Source organism: Oryzias latipes, chromosome 24 (assembly GCF_053564925.1).
Source record: "Oryzias latipes strain Hd-rR chromosome 24, Olatipes_Hd-rR_3.1".
In the NCBI taxonomy this organism is placed as follows: domain Eukaryota; kingdom Metazoa; phylum Chordata; class Actinopteri; order Beloniformes; family Adrianichthyidae; genus Oryzias; species Oryzias latipes.
In genome coordinates, this window is record NC_136260.1 from 1,634,986 (window position 1) to 1,651,885 (window position 16,900).

The following is a 16,900-nucleotide window of genomic DNA, read 5'->3' on the forward strand; positions in this document are numbered from 1 at the left end:
AACACGAACATCTGTTAAACATATGTAGAGAGTATTTTCTGAAGGCTATAACAAACAAGATTATAGATTATAGGGGAGTTGTTGATATAAACGGGCACGACAATCATTTACAAGATCCAGTTTAAAACTATTTCTTTTTTACTTACCTTCTGCTCTTCCATTAGCAAAATGACCTCCTCTGGTAAGCCTTGAGCACGCAAAAAGACACTTACAGACGTCAGTTTTGTTGGTTTCACTCCTGCAGCTCCTCGGACTCTGCAGTGCTAAAGGAAGTGGCTCACATGCGCCAGTAGTGCATAATTCTGAGATCAAAGTCAGAATTCTGAGTTCAAAATCAGAATTGTGAGACTAAAGTCAGAATGTGTGTGTGTGTGCCTGCGTGTCTGTGTAAGGAGAGGAGAGGGGGTGTGTCGGAGAACCGTAAATTAAAAACAAGGTGTCTCCCCCAAAAGTTTTGGAGTCTTTCTTAACCCACTCTGGAGGCTGAGGGTTCAGAACGGGAAAGTGAACCCCGAAGGAGAATCCGCCTTCGGCCCTAGAGGAAATCTCCCGTGCGTTTCTGACCACGGTCGGAAAAGAGAAGTCATCGCGCAGGAAAGGTTCAACACTTGGATCAAACTGTTAGTACAGCACGTCTGCAAACACTTCCTCATTCAAAATTCAGAGAGAGCCGAGCAGCCCTCCTTTTTCCTCTCCCCTCTGGAGCACCCAAGGCAACGCCTCCTTCCGTCGCAGCGTTGCCTCCATGACAACCGCTGTCACACTAAAGTCCGAAGGAGGTCCGCGGAAGGCAGAAATGCTGCTACGTAGTCCTCAGAACGTCTACGTTTGATAGTTTCAGCATTGTATAGTGTAAATTCAAAAATCGGATACGGGTCACTTTTAAAAGATGATGTAAGCGGGTCGTCAAAAAAATCGGATATAGTCAGAAAATCGGATATGGGGATCAAGACCTGCAGTGGAAATGCAGCCTTAGACTTTCTCTAAGCTTTCACACGGGTGATAAAAAAAAGCCCCGCCAATCTTTGATTCTGTACTGGTCGTCGTTAGCGTGTTAGCATGGCTCCTCTAGGTTTATTGTCTTCGGTCTTCAAAAATTACTGGCTTGTGCAACTTTCTTGTGGACTTTGAAGCAAGGCAACAGTGGTTGAATGCAGTTGGCATTGAATGCAGAGAACTGTCTCCTGGTGATGGGATTTGCAATGAATGTTTCACTCACGATAGATGCTAATACTTTATCCTTATTAGCTATGATGCTAGAGTCATCCAACACCGGTCCCTGTTTTTTATTTTATTTTTTTAATTTGTCTGAATTAAATTACTATATTTCTTTTACAGAAAGATTTTTGTATGTTTAGTTTTATTTGTTTTAAACTTTATTTTTTTATTGAGTGTTTTTTCATTTGTCAGTTTTTACAAACATGGGTAATCAACCACAACATAAACAAAAAAATAAATAAAACGCAACAATTGGGCTGTATTTCTTTGTTTTCACAATCCTCTTAGAGTTTTAGTTGTTTTTCACACATAGTGGCACCATTTTTCCCATCTTTTTTGGAAAATGTCTAACTTTAGTTTTAGTTGAAATGTCAACTTTTCCATGGAGTAAATTGTCCATATGATTTTCACCCGGTCATCCTTTCAGGAGGGTCCACCCTACGCCATTTTTTTGTCACTGCTTTCTTGCTTGCCAAGAGTAATATCCTTACCAGGTAAAGATCTTCATTCAATCCAGAGTCTTCAATGTTTCCTATGTACAAAACTATAAATTTGTTTGGCAGATGATATTCCAAAACACTCTTTATAAAAGTTGTTACAGCCTTCCAAAATGATTGTAGTCTGGGACAAGACCAAAATATGTGTGTATGATTCCCTTCCTAACTCCCACATTGTCTCCAACAAGACTGTGAAGTTTGTAGTTGTTTGCTTTTGATTTGGGGCATTATAAAATACCGTGTAAGATTCTTTCATGCAAATTCCTTCCATATTTGAGAGCACTGTGTGAGACACATTTTAAACCAGTCTTCTTCTGTCATTTTTTTATTGAGCTCAGATTTCCATTTACTTTTAATATAGAGTGATGAATTTTTCCTGTTAGCAGTAAAAGAACAGTAAAATGTTGAAATAACCATTGTTTTGCTGTTTTTATAAGCGTCTGATATTACTTTAGTTATACTGTCTCTTTTTTTTGTTCTAGATTAGGTTTAATTTCCTTTGTAAAAAAGTCTTGAATTTGTAGGTATATAAATAAACCTTGATTTCCCAGATTAAATCTATTTTTTAATTCCCTAAAGCTAAGTAAATTGTCCTCTTTTGTAATTGTGTACCATGCAGTTATGCCATTGTCTATCCAGTGTCTAAATGTTGAATCATATCGATTTGGTTGGAAATTTGGGTCATACGCGATCCAATTGAGTATTTTTCTTTCATTTTGCAGTTTGTATTCTTTAACTACTTTTTTCCATAGTTTTGGTTTAAAGGATGTAATTAAGTCAACATTCCTTTGGTTATAGTCCGTCTGTTTAACGTCTCCTACAATCGTTTGTATTGGTATGTTTATGCTTTTAGTCTCTATTTCTTTCCATCTTGCTTCGTATTCTGGTGTACACCAGCAGACTACTGGCCGCAGCTGTGCTGCATAAAAATATTCTTTCAGATTTGATAAAGCCAACCCTTCTGTGTTTTTTTGGTTACTGGAGGGTGGAAAATCTTATCCTAGGCTTTTTTTCCATTCCAGATGAATCTAGATATGATCTTATTCCAAAAGTTAAACTTATGCTGTGGTATTCCTATTGGTAAAGTCTGGAAAAGGTAGACAAATCGTGGGGTGATGCTCATTTTAATGATTTTTACTCTAGAGCTGAGATCTAAGGGGTAGAGTTGTCCATTTTTGCAGACCTTTTTACATGTTTTGTTCAATCTGATCAAAATTTGCTTCATATAGTTTGTCGATCTCTCTTGTAAGTATGACACCCAGATATTTTAAAGTCTTACTTTCCCATTTCAAATTATAAGTTTCTTTAATCTGTTTAGACGGGGAGTCGTTTAGTGTAAGAATTTGGTTTTTTTCTATTTTAATTTTGTATCCTGAGTTGTGACCAAATAGTTTCAAAAAGTCCATCAATATACACTGACCAAAAATATAAACGCAACACTTTTGTTATTGCTCCCATTTTTTATGGTATGAACTCAAAGATGTGAAACATTTTCCACATACACAAAATAACCAGTTCTCTGAAATATTGTATATATATATATATATATATATATATATATATATATATATATATATATATATATATATATATATATATATATATATATATGTCTAAATCTGTGATAGTGAGCACTTCTCGTTTGCCAAGACAATCCATCCCACCTCGCAGGTTTGCCATATCAAGATGCTCATTAGACAGCATGATTATTGCACAGGTGTGCCTTAGACTGGCCACAAGAAAAGGCCACTCTGAAATCTTCAGTTGTATCACACAGCACAATGCCACAGATGATGCAAGTTTTGAGGGAGCGTGCAATTGGCATGCCGATAGCAGGAATGTCCACCAGAGCTGTTGCTAGGGAATTGAATGTCCATTTCTCCACCATAAGCCGTCTCCAAAGGCGTTTCCGAGAATTTGGCAGCAGATCCAACCGGCCTCACAACCGCAGACCACGTGTAACCACACCAGCCCAAGACCTCCACATCCAGCATGTCCACCTCCAAGATCGTCTGAGACCAGCTACTCGGACAGCTGCTGAAACAATCGCTTTGCATAACCACAGAATTTCTGCACAAACTGTCAGAAACCGTCTCAGGGAAGCTCATCTGCATGCTCGTCGTCCTCATCGAGGTCTCGACCTCACTCCAGTTCGTCGTCGTAACCGACTTGAATGGGCAAATGCTCACATGCGATGGCGTCTGGCCCGTTGGAGAGGTGTTCTCTTCACAAATGAATCCCGGTTTACACTGTTCAGAGCAGATGGCAGACAGAGTGTGTAGCGTCGTGTGGGTGAGCGGTTTTCTTATGTCAATGTTGTGGATCGAGTAGCCCATGGTGGTGGTGGGGTTATGGTATGGGCAGGCATATGTTATGGGCGAAGAACACAGGTGCATTTCATTGATGGCATTTTGAATGCACAGAGATACCGTGACGAGATCCTGGGGCCCATTGTTGTGCCGTACATCCAACAACATCACTTCATGTTGCAGCATGATAATGCACGGCCCCATGTTGCAAGGATCTGTACACAATTCTTGGAAGCTGAAAACATGCCAGTTCTTGCATGGCCAGCATACTCACCGGACATGTCACCCATTGAGCATGTTTGGGATGCTCTGGATCGGTGTATACGACGGCGTGTTCCAGTTCCTGCCAATATCCAGCAACTTCGCACAGCCATTGAAGAAGAGTGGACCAACATTCCACAGGCCGAAATAGACAACCTGATCAACTCTATGCCAAGGAGATGTGTCGCACTTCATGAGGCAAATGGTGGTCACACCAGACACTGACTGGTTTTCTGAGTCCCCTGACCCCCTCAATAAAACAAAACTGAAGATTTCAGAGTGGCCTTTTCTTGTGGCCAGTCTAAGGCACACCTGTGCAGTAATCATGCTGTCTAATCAGCATCTTGATGAGTAAGGTGGGATGGATTGTTTTGGCAAAGGAGAAGTGCTCATTATCACAGATTTAGACAGATTTGTGAACAATATTTCAGAGAACTGGTTATTTTGTGTATGTGGAAAATGTTTCACATCTTTGAGTTCATACCATAAAAAATGGGAGCAATAACAAAAGTGTTGCGTTTATATTTTTGGTCAGTGTAGGAAGCTCTTTGTCTGGGTTCTTTAGAAAAATTATTACGTCATCTGCAAAGAGGCCAATTATCTGTTTTTTGTTGCTTATCTCTATTCCTTCTAAGGCACCGTTCTGTTGAAGAGCTTGAGCTAACGGTTCGATGTATAATGCAAAGAGCGTTGGACTTAAACAACAGCCTTGTCTGGTGCCTCTTTCTAATTTTATTTTATTTGACAAATCTCCATCTACTTTTATTCTTGCTGTTGGGGCTTGATATAATGAATTAATAACTTTAATAGAATTTTCATCAAATCCAAATTTTTAAAGCACCAAGTATAAAACTTCCCAGCTAACACTGTCAAAGGCCTTTTCTGCATCTAGGCTAATAAGTGCAGATTTAATTCCCTTCTATTGTACATGGTTAATGATATGTAGACTTTTCCTATATTGTCTTGTGTCTGGCGTCCTTTATTAAAACCTGTCTGGTCTTCATCTGTTAGATCAGACACAAAAAGTTCAAATCTTTTACATAATATTGATGTATATATTTTAAAGTCTACATTCAAAACAGAAATTGGTCTGAAGTTTTGGCATAGTTTTGTATCCTTCCCTTCCTTAGGGATAAGGGAAACAACTGCTTCCTGCCATGAAGGGGGGATATTTCCTTCCCTTAATGTCCAATTAAGGCATCCGAGTAGTAAAGGTGACAGGTCACTTTCGAACATCTTGTATATTTCAGAGGGGAACCCATCACTACCTGTTGCCTTGCAGGTCTTTAGTTTTCCAATAGCATATTTCATTTCTTCGGTCTAAATTTCTGATTGTAATACTTTTGTTTTGAACTTCTCCTATTGATGGTAGATCAAGTGAGTTAAGAAAGCTCGTTGCACTGTCTACACTTGCTAGTAGGGGTTTTGAATATAAATCCTTGTAGAAATTCTCAAAAATGTCTAGTACTTCCTCTGGATCATCTGTTAATTTGTCTGTTCTGGGATTTTTGATACTAGTTATTGTGTTATTAGATTGTTGTTTTCTTAATCGTCTTGCTAGCAATTTGATTGCCTTAGGGCCTGAATCATGATACATTTGCTTAACAACAAACCTTGTTTTCTTTTCTATTACTTCACTCAAAATATCATTTATTTCTATCTTTAGTGTTTTAATTTGTTGTAGGATAGCTTGGGACTGACTTTGCTTGTGCTGTTTCTCTAGGTTGTTTAAGATTGCCACTTTCTGGTTGTATTTATTCTTTTTTTTTCCTTATATCTGGCTGATGCAATGGCTTTTAAATTTCCTCTCAAAACTGCTTTTAACGTATCCCACAGAATATTGGGGTTTACCTCTCCACTGTCGTTTTCTTAGATGAATCTTTTAATAGTAGTTATGGCCCACAGCAGCAGTCACTGACTGCAAGGACCATATTGTTTTCACAGTTGGAACGACGACTTCGCCGCCTTTCAGCGAGAATGTGACCCCCGCCGCATGCTCGAAAAGTCACCAAAACGTGCACACACCTGGGATAAATTGCAAATGAATTTTCCACAAAGTCAACGTCACCCCACCGAAGACGATAACATCACGGCTAGCGATCCCGTCAAAAAAATGAATGGGCCGAAAATCGCGTATGGGGCCCAACAAAATGTACTTCAAAATACAGTCGCGAAACCAAAACACACGTGTCGGGGATATCCCAAAGAAGTTTTGAAATCATTACGGGGCAGCCATACGACCTAGGCCTGGCGGCCATTTTGTGGCGAACTCTGAGAATTGGCGATTTTCGTGTTTTCCCACGATATGGGGAAACGACACTTTTTTGGGGTTTTTTTTTACGCAATTGCACACACTTGCTGCCAGCTCCAGTCTACAAACACCACAGAAGTGTCGTTGACCTTTGACCTTGGGAAAAGGCCGCCATCTGTAATTTTCTCAAAAAAGCACCTTTAGCACCAGATACAAACGAAAACTCGTCGTTGGAATTTTCATCAATCGTCTCGTAACTTTTCGGGCATCAACGGACAGCTACTCTGGACAAAATGTTGGAATTAGAAGTTGTAGATTTTGAACGGCGTGCGCGTGGCAAGCTAGCAAAGTGGCGCACTGTTAAAACTCCCATGCCTTTCAATGCAATACAGTTAAAATTGAATGCATGCATTCATGCCTGAAACTGAATACATTGAAAAACACTGGAAATGGACATATAAGGAATGTGGGCGTGGTTAGCATAAAACCACTGTTGCTAAGGACGACAAAAAGTTTACTTTTACCGATTTGTCCGAACTGACGTCAATCTGTTTGTCTTCTCAAGGGGACCAAAACATAAAATCAGAATCAGAATCCTTTTATTGTCATACGCACAGCTTTTACACCGACATACGAAATTACTTCCAGTGCAACCCGAACAAGATCAGACATACAACAAATACACATACAGTTCGAGTTTTACTGAGGCAGCTGCAGCGACTGCGCACCTTTTTCTTAGGATGGGTAAAGATGGTTACAATAGGTGGGTAGGGTGATGATTGGTGACAAAAAAAGTCGTATCTCAACACTGTGATACAATGTGTAGGTACAAGAAAAAAACACCGTCTGAACACAGAAGCACATATTCTCACAGCCACGCAGTACACAAGGATCACTGGGAGGGTTGGATAGGGGGGTGGGGCCCCCGCCTGTGTTACACTCCGCTCGCAGCTGCTCCTCACGGGCGCTCGCGTCTCCAGGAGTGCTCACTCGGGGGCGGGGGGTGAGTTCCGAGGAATGTCGAGGTCAAGGGGGGGGAAGCAGCAGCATCGGCCTTCAGCACAGCGGCGGTTTTCACACTCTGAGAGCGAATGATGTTTTGGTTGGAGCCAAGGAGTCTCAGCTCGGGGGGGGGGGTGTCCGATTAGATTAGATTTTCCGGCGCCAGCAGGTTGTTTGCTCTGCTGGCTGTGTCCTTGACTGGTCTTGCACTGAGAGGCAGATTGATTCAAAATGTGGGCAATTTAGACCAGTCTAGCCTCAATTCGGGCAGAAACGCGCTCCAAGTTGGTATCCATCTTCTGCACAAGTTCAAAGATCGAGAGCATCCTGCTTAAGTGGGCAAGACAAGCACAGAGCTTTTGATCCACTTGTGAAAGTTTCTCGTACTGAGTCTCTCCTCCCCGAAGAATCCTTCCATAGAGCTCAGACGAATCGCCTCTCTCCGTCTTCTGCTCCCAGACTGCTTGATAGATCAGAAATCCTCCGATCCCAATGATGAGGAATCCAATTATCATGAATCCAAAGAGGTACACATCCTCAACGTCTTCCACAGACAGCTGGGCCAGGCACACCAGCCTCCACTTGCCCCATGGATCGTTGGTGTATCCAGCCGCGTGGGTGCCGTCTGGGCAGGAAGGGTCCGCTTTCCCGTTCCTTAGTGTGGAAAAAACTCTGTCGATCGAATTCAAAGACCAGCTGATCAAATCCATCTTTAGAGTGTAAAAAGAGCAGGAGTAGCAGCAGGCAGAAAGATGCAGCTCCAGGGAAGACAGACAAAAGCTGGGGGGGGGGGCTGATACAGGAGGAGCGAGAAGAAAAGCGTCCGTCCTCGACAAGAGCAGGAAGAGAATGGTTGCTATGGAGATAAAATAAACAAAAAAGCCGCCATTTTGGAGAAAGTGGGTTTTTTATCAACTTATGGCATATGGCTCTCACCAATGGAGGAATGTGTTTTTCTGAGTCAGTTGATGATGCTGATCGCTATGCTAGCACTTTTAGCTATGTTAGCATATTTAGCATAGTTAGCATAATTAGCATTCTAGGTAATGTGTTTTTCTGAGTCAGTTGATGATGCTGATCGCTATGCTAGCACTTTTAGCCACGTTAACATAGCTAGCATAGTTAGCATAATTTGCATTTTAGGTAATGTGTTTTTCTGAGTCAGTTGATGATGCTGATCGCTATGCTAGCACTTTTAGCCCCATTAGCATAGTTAGCATTATTAGCAAATCCAGCCTTGACTAGCTTTTAATTTGTGGGCGGTGAGGTAGGTGAGGACGGCGGTGATGCGTAGAGTTGGCCGTGATGGCGGGTTGCGTCTGCGGGCCATACAACGCCGCTTGCGGCTTTAATTTTTATTTGTTCCTTCACAGTTCCCTTATTTAACATTCCTATGTTTAATCTCCACAACGTATTTCGTTTTCTGTTGTCTATATTAATTGTTAAAACACAGGGCTATGGTCAGAGACACTCATTGTACCAATTTTGCAGGATTTCACTCTATATCTATCACATGTGTTGATCAAGAAATAATCAATTCTAGAATAAACCAAATGTGACCCAGAATAGTAAGTATAGTCTTTTTCTAATGGATGTATTTCTCTCCAAACATAAATAACTCCCATTTCCTCTAAAGTTGTGTTAATAAATTCTGACAAAGGTTTATGCTGGTTCCTAACACTTGTGGTATCCAGGCTCTTTAGAGTTACATTAAGGTCTCCCCTGCACATCAATATACCTTCAGCCTCAAGTGCGAGCAAGATCTGTAGAATGTTTTTTTACTTCCGGGGGGGCATATACATTTATCATTGTAATTGGTTCATTTTGCAGTCTTCCTTTAACTAGTATATATCTTCCACCTTTATCTTTTATCTCTTTGTTACATTCAAATTGTAAGGAATTCGATATAAGGATAGCCACCCCTCTTTTCTTGTTTGGTTCATTAGAGCTATAAAAAGTGTTTCTATATCCCATTTGTTTAAATTTGTTGTGTTCTTGATCGTCTAGCTTTGTCTCTTGTAAAAATAATACCTGCGCATTTTCTTTCTTTAATATTGAAATAACCTTTCTTCTTTTAATGGGATTATTTAGGCCATTTACATTAAGTGTAACCGTTTTTATATTACGACCCATTACTTAATTTCTTCCAGAACTCAGAATGTACAGCCCAAAAAACATTGAACAAAAAGGCCAGAACGTGTGGCCCCAAAAAGAACAGAAACAAAATGATTTGCTTCCAAAACTGGAATGAACATTTTCCCTCGATGTCAGTGAGCCGCTCTCGTAATATTTTTTGTTGCTTTAGCGATTTAGGCCTCCTTCACCTCCATACTCCAGGTTTCCATGTCCGCGATGCGTTCTTCAGCCTCGGCAATCTGGGCTCTGTGCGTTTGGAGAGTTTTATTGTTTGTTGCTAGTTGTTGGTATATTTCTTGTTTTAATTCCTTGATTTCCATCTTGACATCTTCTGTAATTTGCTCCTTCAAGGAGTTCATGTCCTTTTTCATGTCAGCTCTTAGGTCGTGGATTTCCTTGCTAATGGAGTCGAGTCCACAGCGCATGGTTTCAGCTAGCTGGTTAGCTCCAGAGAGTTCGTCTCCGTCTTCTTTGGTTTTATCCACATTTCGTCCTTTCATCTCATCTTGTTTTTTCATTTTTCCTCTGGTTTATACTTCTCCTTTCATTGATCATTTCGCTCTGTTTGTTAATAATGATAATTTTGAGGAGTCTATTTGCTATTTTGTTGGGAGCAGCAAATGGTAAATGGTAAATGGCGTATACTTATATAGCGCTTTCTACCTTCTTACGAAGGCCCAAAGCGCTTTACAGTCACAGTCCCATTCACCCATGCACACACACATTCAGACACTGGCGGCGGCTCCGCTCCACTTGTGCCAACCTCCCACCAGAGGCAAGGTGGGGTTCAGTGTCTTGCCCAAGGACACTTCGACACATGGGCGGGAATCGAACCTGCAATCTTATGATCATGGGTCGACCGCCCTACCGCTGCACCACGGACGCCCGTACACGCCAGCAAATTACACAGGAATCACGTCCGCTTAGTCTGTTTTAATGTTATAAAGTTCTTTTTACAAGCTTTATGCTTTGTGGTTGTTTGTGGTCAAAGCATTCCTCACTTTAGATGAGGTACTGCAAAAAAATGTATAAACTGTTAACAAAGTTAATTAATACATTTATTAAGCTTATAACCAGTTTAGTAATATGGATTTTGAAGACAATGGTCTGACTTTAGATGTTAGTAAATCTTATTAACACTTTCAGGTATTTGCAAGACATCTATAATGCTTATAAATATCTTAGTAGCATCTCACACATTAATAAAGCCTATTATTTGTTAAGTTAGTTAATAAAACTTATGAAGCCTATTAACACTTAGGCTTGCGTGAGACATTTATAATGCTAATAAATGTCATACTAGAACCCCAAACAATAATAATACTTCTTAATTTATTAACAAAGGTTGTTAATAAATGTTATTAAGTTTATTAACACTTACACATTTGTTAGGCACCTATAATGTCAAGAAATGTATCATTAGCATCTTAAAATCATCCTAAAAATAATGCTTGTAAATGTTTTAACTAAGTAATTTAATTAACCTTATTGAGCCGGTTTAGCTCGTGCTGGTTTGCGGCGCCTTCCGTCCGTGAAACCAGGGTTCAAATCCGGGCTGCTCCCTGTTCCCTTCTCTACTTCTGTGCCGGTCCCAAGCCTGTTTGCTTTGAGAAGGTTGCGTCAGGAAGGGCATCCGGCGTAAAACATTGCCAAGTTTACCATGCGACTAGTTCGCTGTGGCGACCCCTGTTGGGAAAAGCCGAAAGAGAAAGAAGAATTTAATTAACCTTATTAGACTTATTGCTAATAAATGTCTTACTAACAGCCTAAAAATTCTATTATAATGCTTTTTAATGTGTTAACAAAGCTTGTTTTTTTTGTTTTTTTTTAACAAAGCTTGTTAAGGAATCTTAATATGAAGTATTACCGGAAACTATAACCTTAACTATGTGAACAAAGTAAACAAAAAAGGTGGAGGAGTCGCAATTTATGTTAAAAAAATACAAAGTTTACAGAAATTGATAAATTGTCAGTTGAAGTAGTTGGAATACTGGAATGCCTTACAATTCAAATATTAAACCAATCAGGGAAAAATGTCATCATAAGCTGTGTTTCTAGGTCGCCAGGGTCAAGCTTAGAAGTGTTCAGTGACTGGATGGAAAAGATGTTTAGCTCTCTAAATAACAAAATATTATACATCTGTGGAGATTTCAATATGGATCTGATAAACCCCAGCAAACATAAAGCCACCGACGACTTTATCAGCAGAATGTATGGAATGAGTTTCTATCCAACCATAACAAGACCCAGCAGAATCACTACTCAAAGTACTACTCTAATTGATAAGATATGTAAGGGTTAATGGCCGACGAAGTGTGGGTTATTACTTTCTTTTTTTTTTTTTTTTTTTTTTTTAACTTGTCCTGTCCAACAGCTAGGCAGACAGATGAGAGCTGAGGGCCTCTTGTGTTGGACATATTTTACTTTAACAAGAGGGGTTATTAATCTTCTGACAAACCAAAGGTGTGACTGAACAAACCCCTTTTGTAATTGAGGCCAAACTTTATTCATTTCAACCATGATTGAAAATCTTTGGTGTTGGACCGGACGGAAAAGGAAAGAAGGGAAGAAGAGGGAGGGATGTCAGAGGGGGGGGTGATAGTGAGAGGGGGGGGTAAGACCATGAAGCAGCATAGAGCAGACAGGTTTACTGGTTGTTTATCGTTACGGTACAGTTCCAATGTAGTACAAAAAGGGCGGGGCCTGTTCACACACACTCAAATATTATCAACACACCTGCTAGCTGCAAGAAATGTTCACATGTCAACATGAACACAAAACAGATAGTGTTCACACACGCATACTTATGCCTTAAAACCAACTAGTGTGAAATCTTTCATTCATTCAATCATGCAAACTATTAGTGCAAAGGTGAGCTAACACCTGTGCTCAGGTGAGTGTTTATGTTCTTCTAAAATGGATGGTGGAATGTGAAAAGAAGGAGGAGGAGCGCCCAGCCACCCCCACACCCAGACCCCCGCCGCAGCAGCAGCGGCAGCGGCAGCCGGAATTCCCCCAACGCCACACGGGAACAGGCAGGGAACAACCGCCCCCTGGGCGACCAAGACCGCCACCCAGGCCAGGGCCAGCAGGACCGCCGCGTGGCCCCCAGAGCCAGAGAGCAGGGAGGCGCGGAGGGAAAGAGAGCGCCGCCCCAGCCCAGCCAGGAAAGCAGCCCCCCCCCGCCGCGCCGGAAGAGCCCAACGCAGGGCCCCACCGGAGAAGGACGCCCACAGCCCCAGACGAGCACCCCACCACCACCCAGGAGTTCCGGGCATCCCCCCGCCCCAACCCCAGGTACGAGCCAGGACCCCCCAAGGGAGACCCGCTCCGCACTCCAGGCAGCCACCCACCCGGCCCACGGTTGGTCCAGGGAGGAGCAAGGCAGGGGCCCGCCGCCCCCGCCCAGGAGGGGGGAACCCCGGGGAAAAAAGTGTGGCCCACAAGGGGTGTTATAAATATGGCCCGACCAGGCTCGGCCATGTTGGAAGTTTGGCGGGGCCCAGCGCTCAGGGGCAAGGACCAGGACCCAGGGACACGAACACCCCCGGTTCAGGTGTAATATGAACCCCCCCACCGTGCGGAGAGAGCACCGCCGGGCCCAGGGAGCCGGCACCCAAGGGACACGGCCGCCATCGCCAAGGGGCCCGCACCCCCCACCAGGGAAGGGTTAGGGGACAGATGGACCCAGGTCCCCCTCTTCCTTGCAAAATGTGTGTGCGTGTATGTGTGTTTGAGAGGGTGTGTGTGTGCATGTGTGTGTGATTATGTTGGAATGTATATATTGAAGGGGGAGGGGTGTGTGTACTAAGGGGGGTGCAGTTAAAATTGGCGAGTAGGGCACTAAGGGGACATCTCCTGATTACTCACAGTGATGTCCCCCCACCCTCCCCACCAAGGGGCCCTAAATGTCTAAGGTGCGGTTAAAATTGGTGGGTAGGGTGCCAGGAGGACATCTGCTGCTTGCTTGCAGTGATGTCCAAGCACCCCCCCCTACCAAGGACCCTACATGTCTAAGGTGCAAATAAAACCGAAAGAGGGGGGGCCCACTCCATACGGCAACCATAGGAGGGGGGCCACTGCCAAGTAACCCCCCCCCCCCCCCCCCCCCCAAGGCGCATCGCAGACTAGACCCCCCACCCCCTCACCCTAATATGAGGTTATATGAGGAAGGGGGTAAGTTGGGGACAGCTGGTCGACTGTGCCCCGGTGGTCAAACAGCTGTCCCCCAGCCCCCGCCCCCCCCCCCCCCCCCCCCAGCAAAGGGGCCAGGGCCACCCAGCCCAGGGGCCCCACCCCCGGAGGCGCCGACACCCCAAGCCCGGCACCACCCACCCCACACAGAGAGAGAGGAGCCAGAAAGCGTCGCCCCCCCCCCCCGGAGCAAGCCCAGGCCCCCACCCCCAGACGCCGGCCCTAGAGGAGCTCTGGTCAGGCCTTGGCGGGACCGAGGAGGCCAACCGGCCGAGGCAACCACTGATTGCCTCAGCGGAGACCCCGACCCGCTAGCCCCCCCGATCCGTACCAATAATGCCCCCCCCCCTCCCCCCCAGAACGCCCCCCCACAGGACAGGGCCGACAAGCCCCCCACCCCACACCACCCCGGACCCCCAGACCCCTTTCTAACGCACGCCGTGGAAGCCTATTGCTTCCGCAAAGTGCGTTAAAAAGTAATAATGCACACTTTGAAGGCCATTAACCCACTTATACCATGGTCACTTACAAAAGTAATACATATTAACCAGTTTTTAGTCCTTTATTCTTGTTTTTTCCCCGATTTGGATCGCTTTTCTCACAAAAGGCGGACTATTTGTTACGTGATGCGGCGCATAGATGTTACTCATTATGTAACGTCTAAATAAGCTCTGTGCTTGGAGCGGAACAACTGGACCCAAACGGCCACCGTAGCCGGTCGTCACATGATGTAAACAGATTAGGAAAGTAGCAACCAAGCCACAGACAAATGTAAAGCAACAATTGTCATATTTTTGAAGAGGAAAAAGGAGTCCAACTGTTTATTTGTTAGAATGTTTATTTTAACACGGCTGAAAACGTTTCTTACATGCTTTTTGGTGTCTCGTTATGAGGCATGCACCCTGTGCTGCTGTGACATCACCCTAAAAGCTACCTCGTAGTTCCTTAACAAGACAATGCCATAAAACCACAACAGATTAACCGGAGACAGGTCCATGGTTTTTTTTGCACGGTGGCGCAGTGGTTAGCGCTCTTGCCTCACAGCAAGAAGGCCTCCGGTTCAAGTCCCGGCTGGGGGACATGAAAAAACTACATCAACAGGGGACCTTTCTGTGTGGAGTTTGCATGTTCTCCCCGTGCATGAGTGGGTTTTCTCCGGGATCTCCGGCTTCCTCCCACCGTCCAAAAACATGCTACAAAGGTTGATTGGCAACTCTAAATTGTCCATAGGTGTGAGTGTGAGAGTGAATGGATGTGTGATTGAGGATATTCTACCCTGCGACAGACTGGCGACCAGTCCAGGGCATCCCTTGCCTACGCCCAAGTGGCCGGGATAGACTCCGGCAACCCGGTGACCCTGAAAGGGAATAAACGGTTAAGAAGATGAAAAAAAAGATCCATGGTTTGTCTCATTTTTTATTTTATTTTTCAGCTTTCTGCAAGGAAAACTAGTAGCTCTTCAGTGTGAGTTTTGCCGCGCCGTGGGTGGGAGTAGTGGGGCGATGGGGGGGTAGAGGTGGAGCACCAGGAGGGAGGGGTGTGGCACCTGTCACATTAAATTAGATGAAAAGGGTCTCCAGTTTGGGGGGAGGGGGGGGGCACACCTGTTACCAGTCAAAGTTTGATTTTCTCTCTGATGTCTTTGAGTCACTGGCTTTCCTCTACTGACTGCTTCCTGTTTGTTCTGTGTTCCTCGGCTTATGCTCACCTTTTGGATCTGCTTTGCTGACTGTTTGTCTTTGTTTGTAGTGAAGTTTGCCAACAGAAACCACTTCTACTGTGTTTTCTGAAAAATCCTTCTCCATTTCCCCTTCTCCTCCCAGCATACCACCGTTCTGCCTTTTGTTATCATCGAGATGAGGACGACTCACCACAAGTATCCCAGAAGGCTGTGGGGTCTGGTGGCAGTATGTGTCTTCAGCATGGCCTACATCAGCTGGTAAGGAGTTTCTTCCACATTTCCACCCAGAAGCCAGGACTGGATGATCACATTTACTGAAGTGAAGTCTGCTGCACTTTACTGTTTTGTTGTTCCTCACACTGTTGTGAAAAATGCTGAAATTGAGTTCACATGTAAATGTCCAACTGGTGCATCTAATGCAGTGTTTCCAAAGCCTGGTCTTAAGGCCACTGTCCATGCTTCCTTCTCAAACACACTTTATGTAGCCTATCATCCACCAATGCAGAGACCTTAAAGCAGCCATTGTGAGGATTGTGAATTTCTGTTTGGTTTTCGTCATGATCTGTTTTGAGTTGTCCCACAGTCACACCAGTTTTAGCTTTGCCACGATTCACAGCTGTCTTCATTTCAGTTAATTGCCCTCAGTCTGTTCAAGTGGTTTTCAGTTCTTACTTGTCAGGTCATCTGTTCTGTTCTAGTCTGCTTTGTCACCCTTTTTGATGCTCCCATGGTTTTGTCATGTTTTAGTTTATGTATCAAATGTTTTAGTTTCTGTCACCAAACCTGGTCTCCTGCATTTTTGGTGGTTCTACACCACCAGTTCCTGACGTGTTTGGGCTGCATAACAAGGAGAACCTGAGAACCAAGGTTCACAAACACTGAGCTGTGTTTGTGATGTGATCCAGACTATTTCATAATTTTAGTTTAACATGCAACCACCCCCACCACCACTAACAAGTCTGTATGAAACACTGACACAGAGCTATGTCTGCTTTCAGGACCTGCTGGGTGCACCATGTGACTGGTGTGTGGGTGTACCCAGTTCTGGAGCGCGTCTCCTCCATTGCTCGAGCTGCTTTCTTCGGGACCATGACACTATTGATCTTCATTCTCTACGTCCTGGGGGAGATCCTCAACAGCTACATTTGGGAACAGCCACAAAAAGGCATGCATATGGCAACAGCAGCAGAGACTGGCTGAGCTTTAAGTTCAAAGAACATACACGTGCATAAACACGCACATGTACAAAGACATTCAGACACACACACAGGTCTGCAAGTAACCTAAAATCTTTGTCTTGTTAGATTTTATGGACAGTGTAAAACAAGAACATATCAATCACACTTTGCTC

General features: G+C 43.7%; 1 protein-coding gene and 1 long non-coding RNA gene across 2 annotated transcripts in view; one reads left to right on the forward strand and one right to left on the reverse strand.

Moving 5' to 3' along the window:
* LOC144990184 (uncharacterized) overlaps positions 1–16,900 on the reverse strand; it is a 572,443-nt gene that overhangs the window by 537,695 nt on the left and 17,848 nt on the right. The window lies entirely within an intron of this gene.
* Positions 1–16,900, forward strand: part of aig1 (androgen-induced 1 (H. sapiens)) — a 31,622-nt gene that overhangs the window by 14,470 nt on the left and 252 nt on the right. The window contains exons 4-5 of the mRNA XM_023953079.2: positions 15,692–15,807; positions 16,548–16,714. Of these exons, the coding sequence (XP_023808847.1) occupies positions 15,692–15,807; positions 16,548–16,714 (283 nt within the window). The remainder of the gene's footprint in view (positions 1–15,691; positions 15,808–16,547; positions 16,715–16,900) is intronic.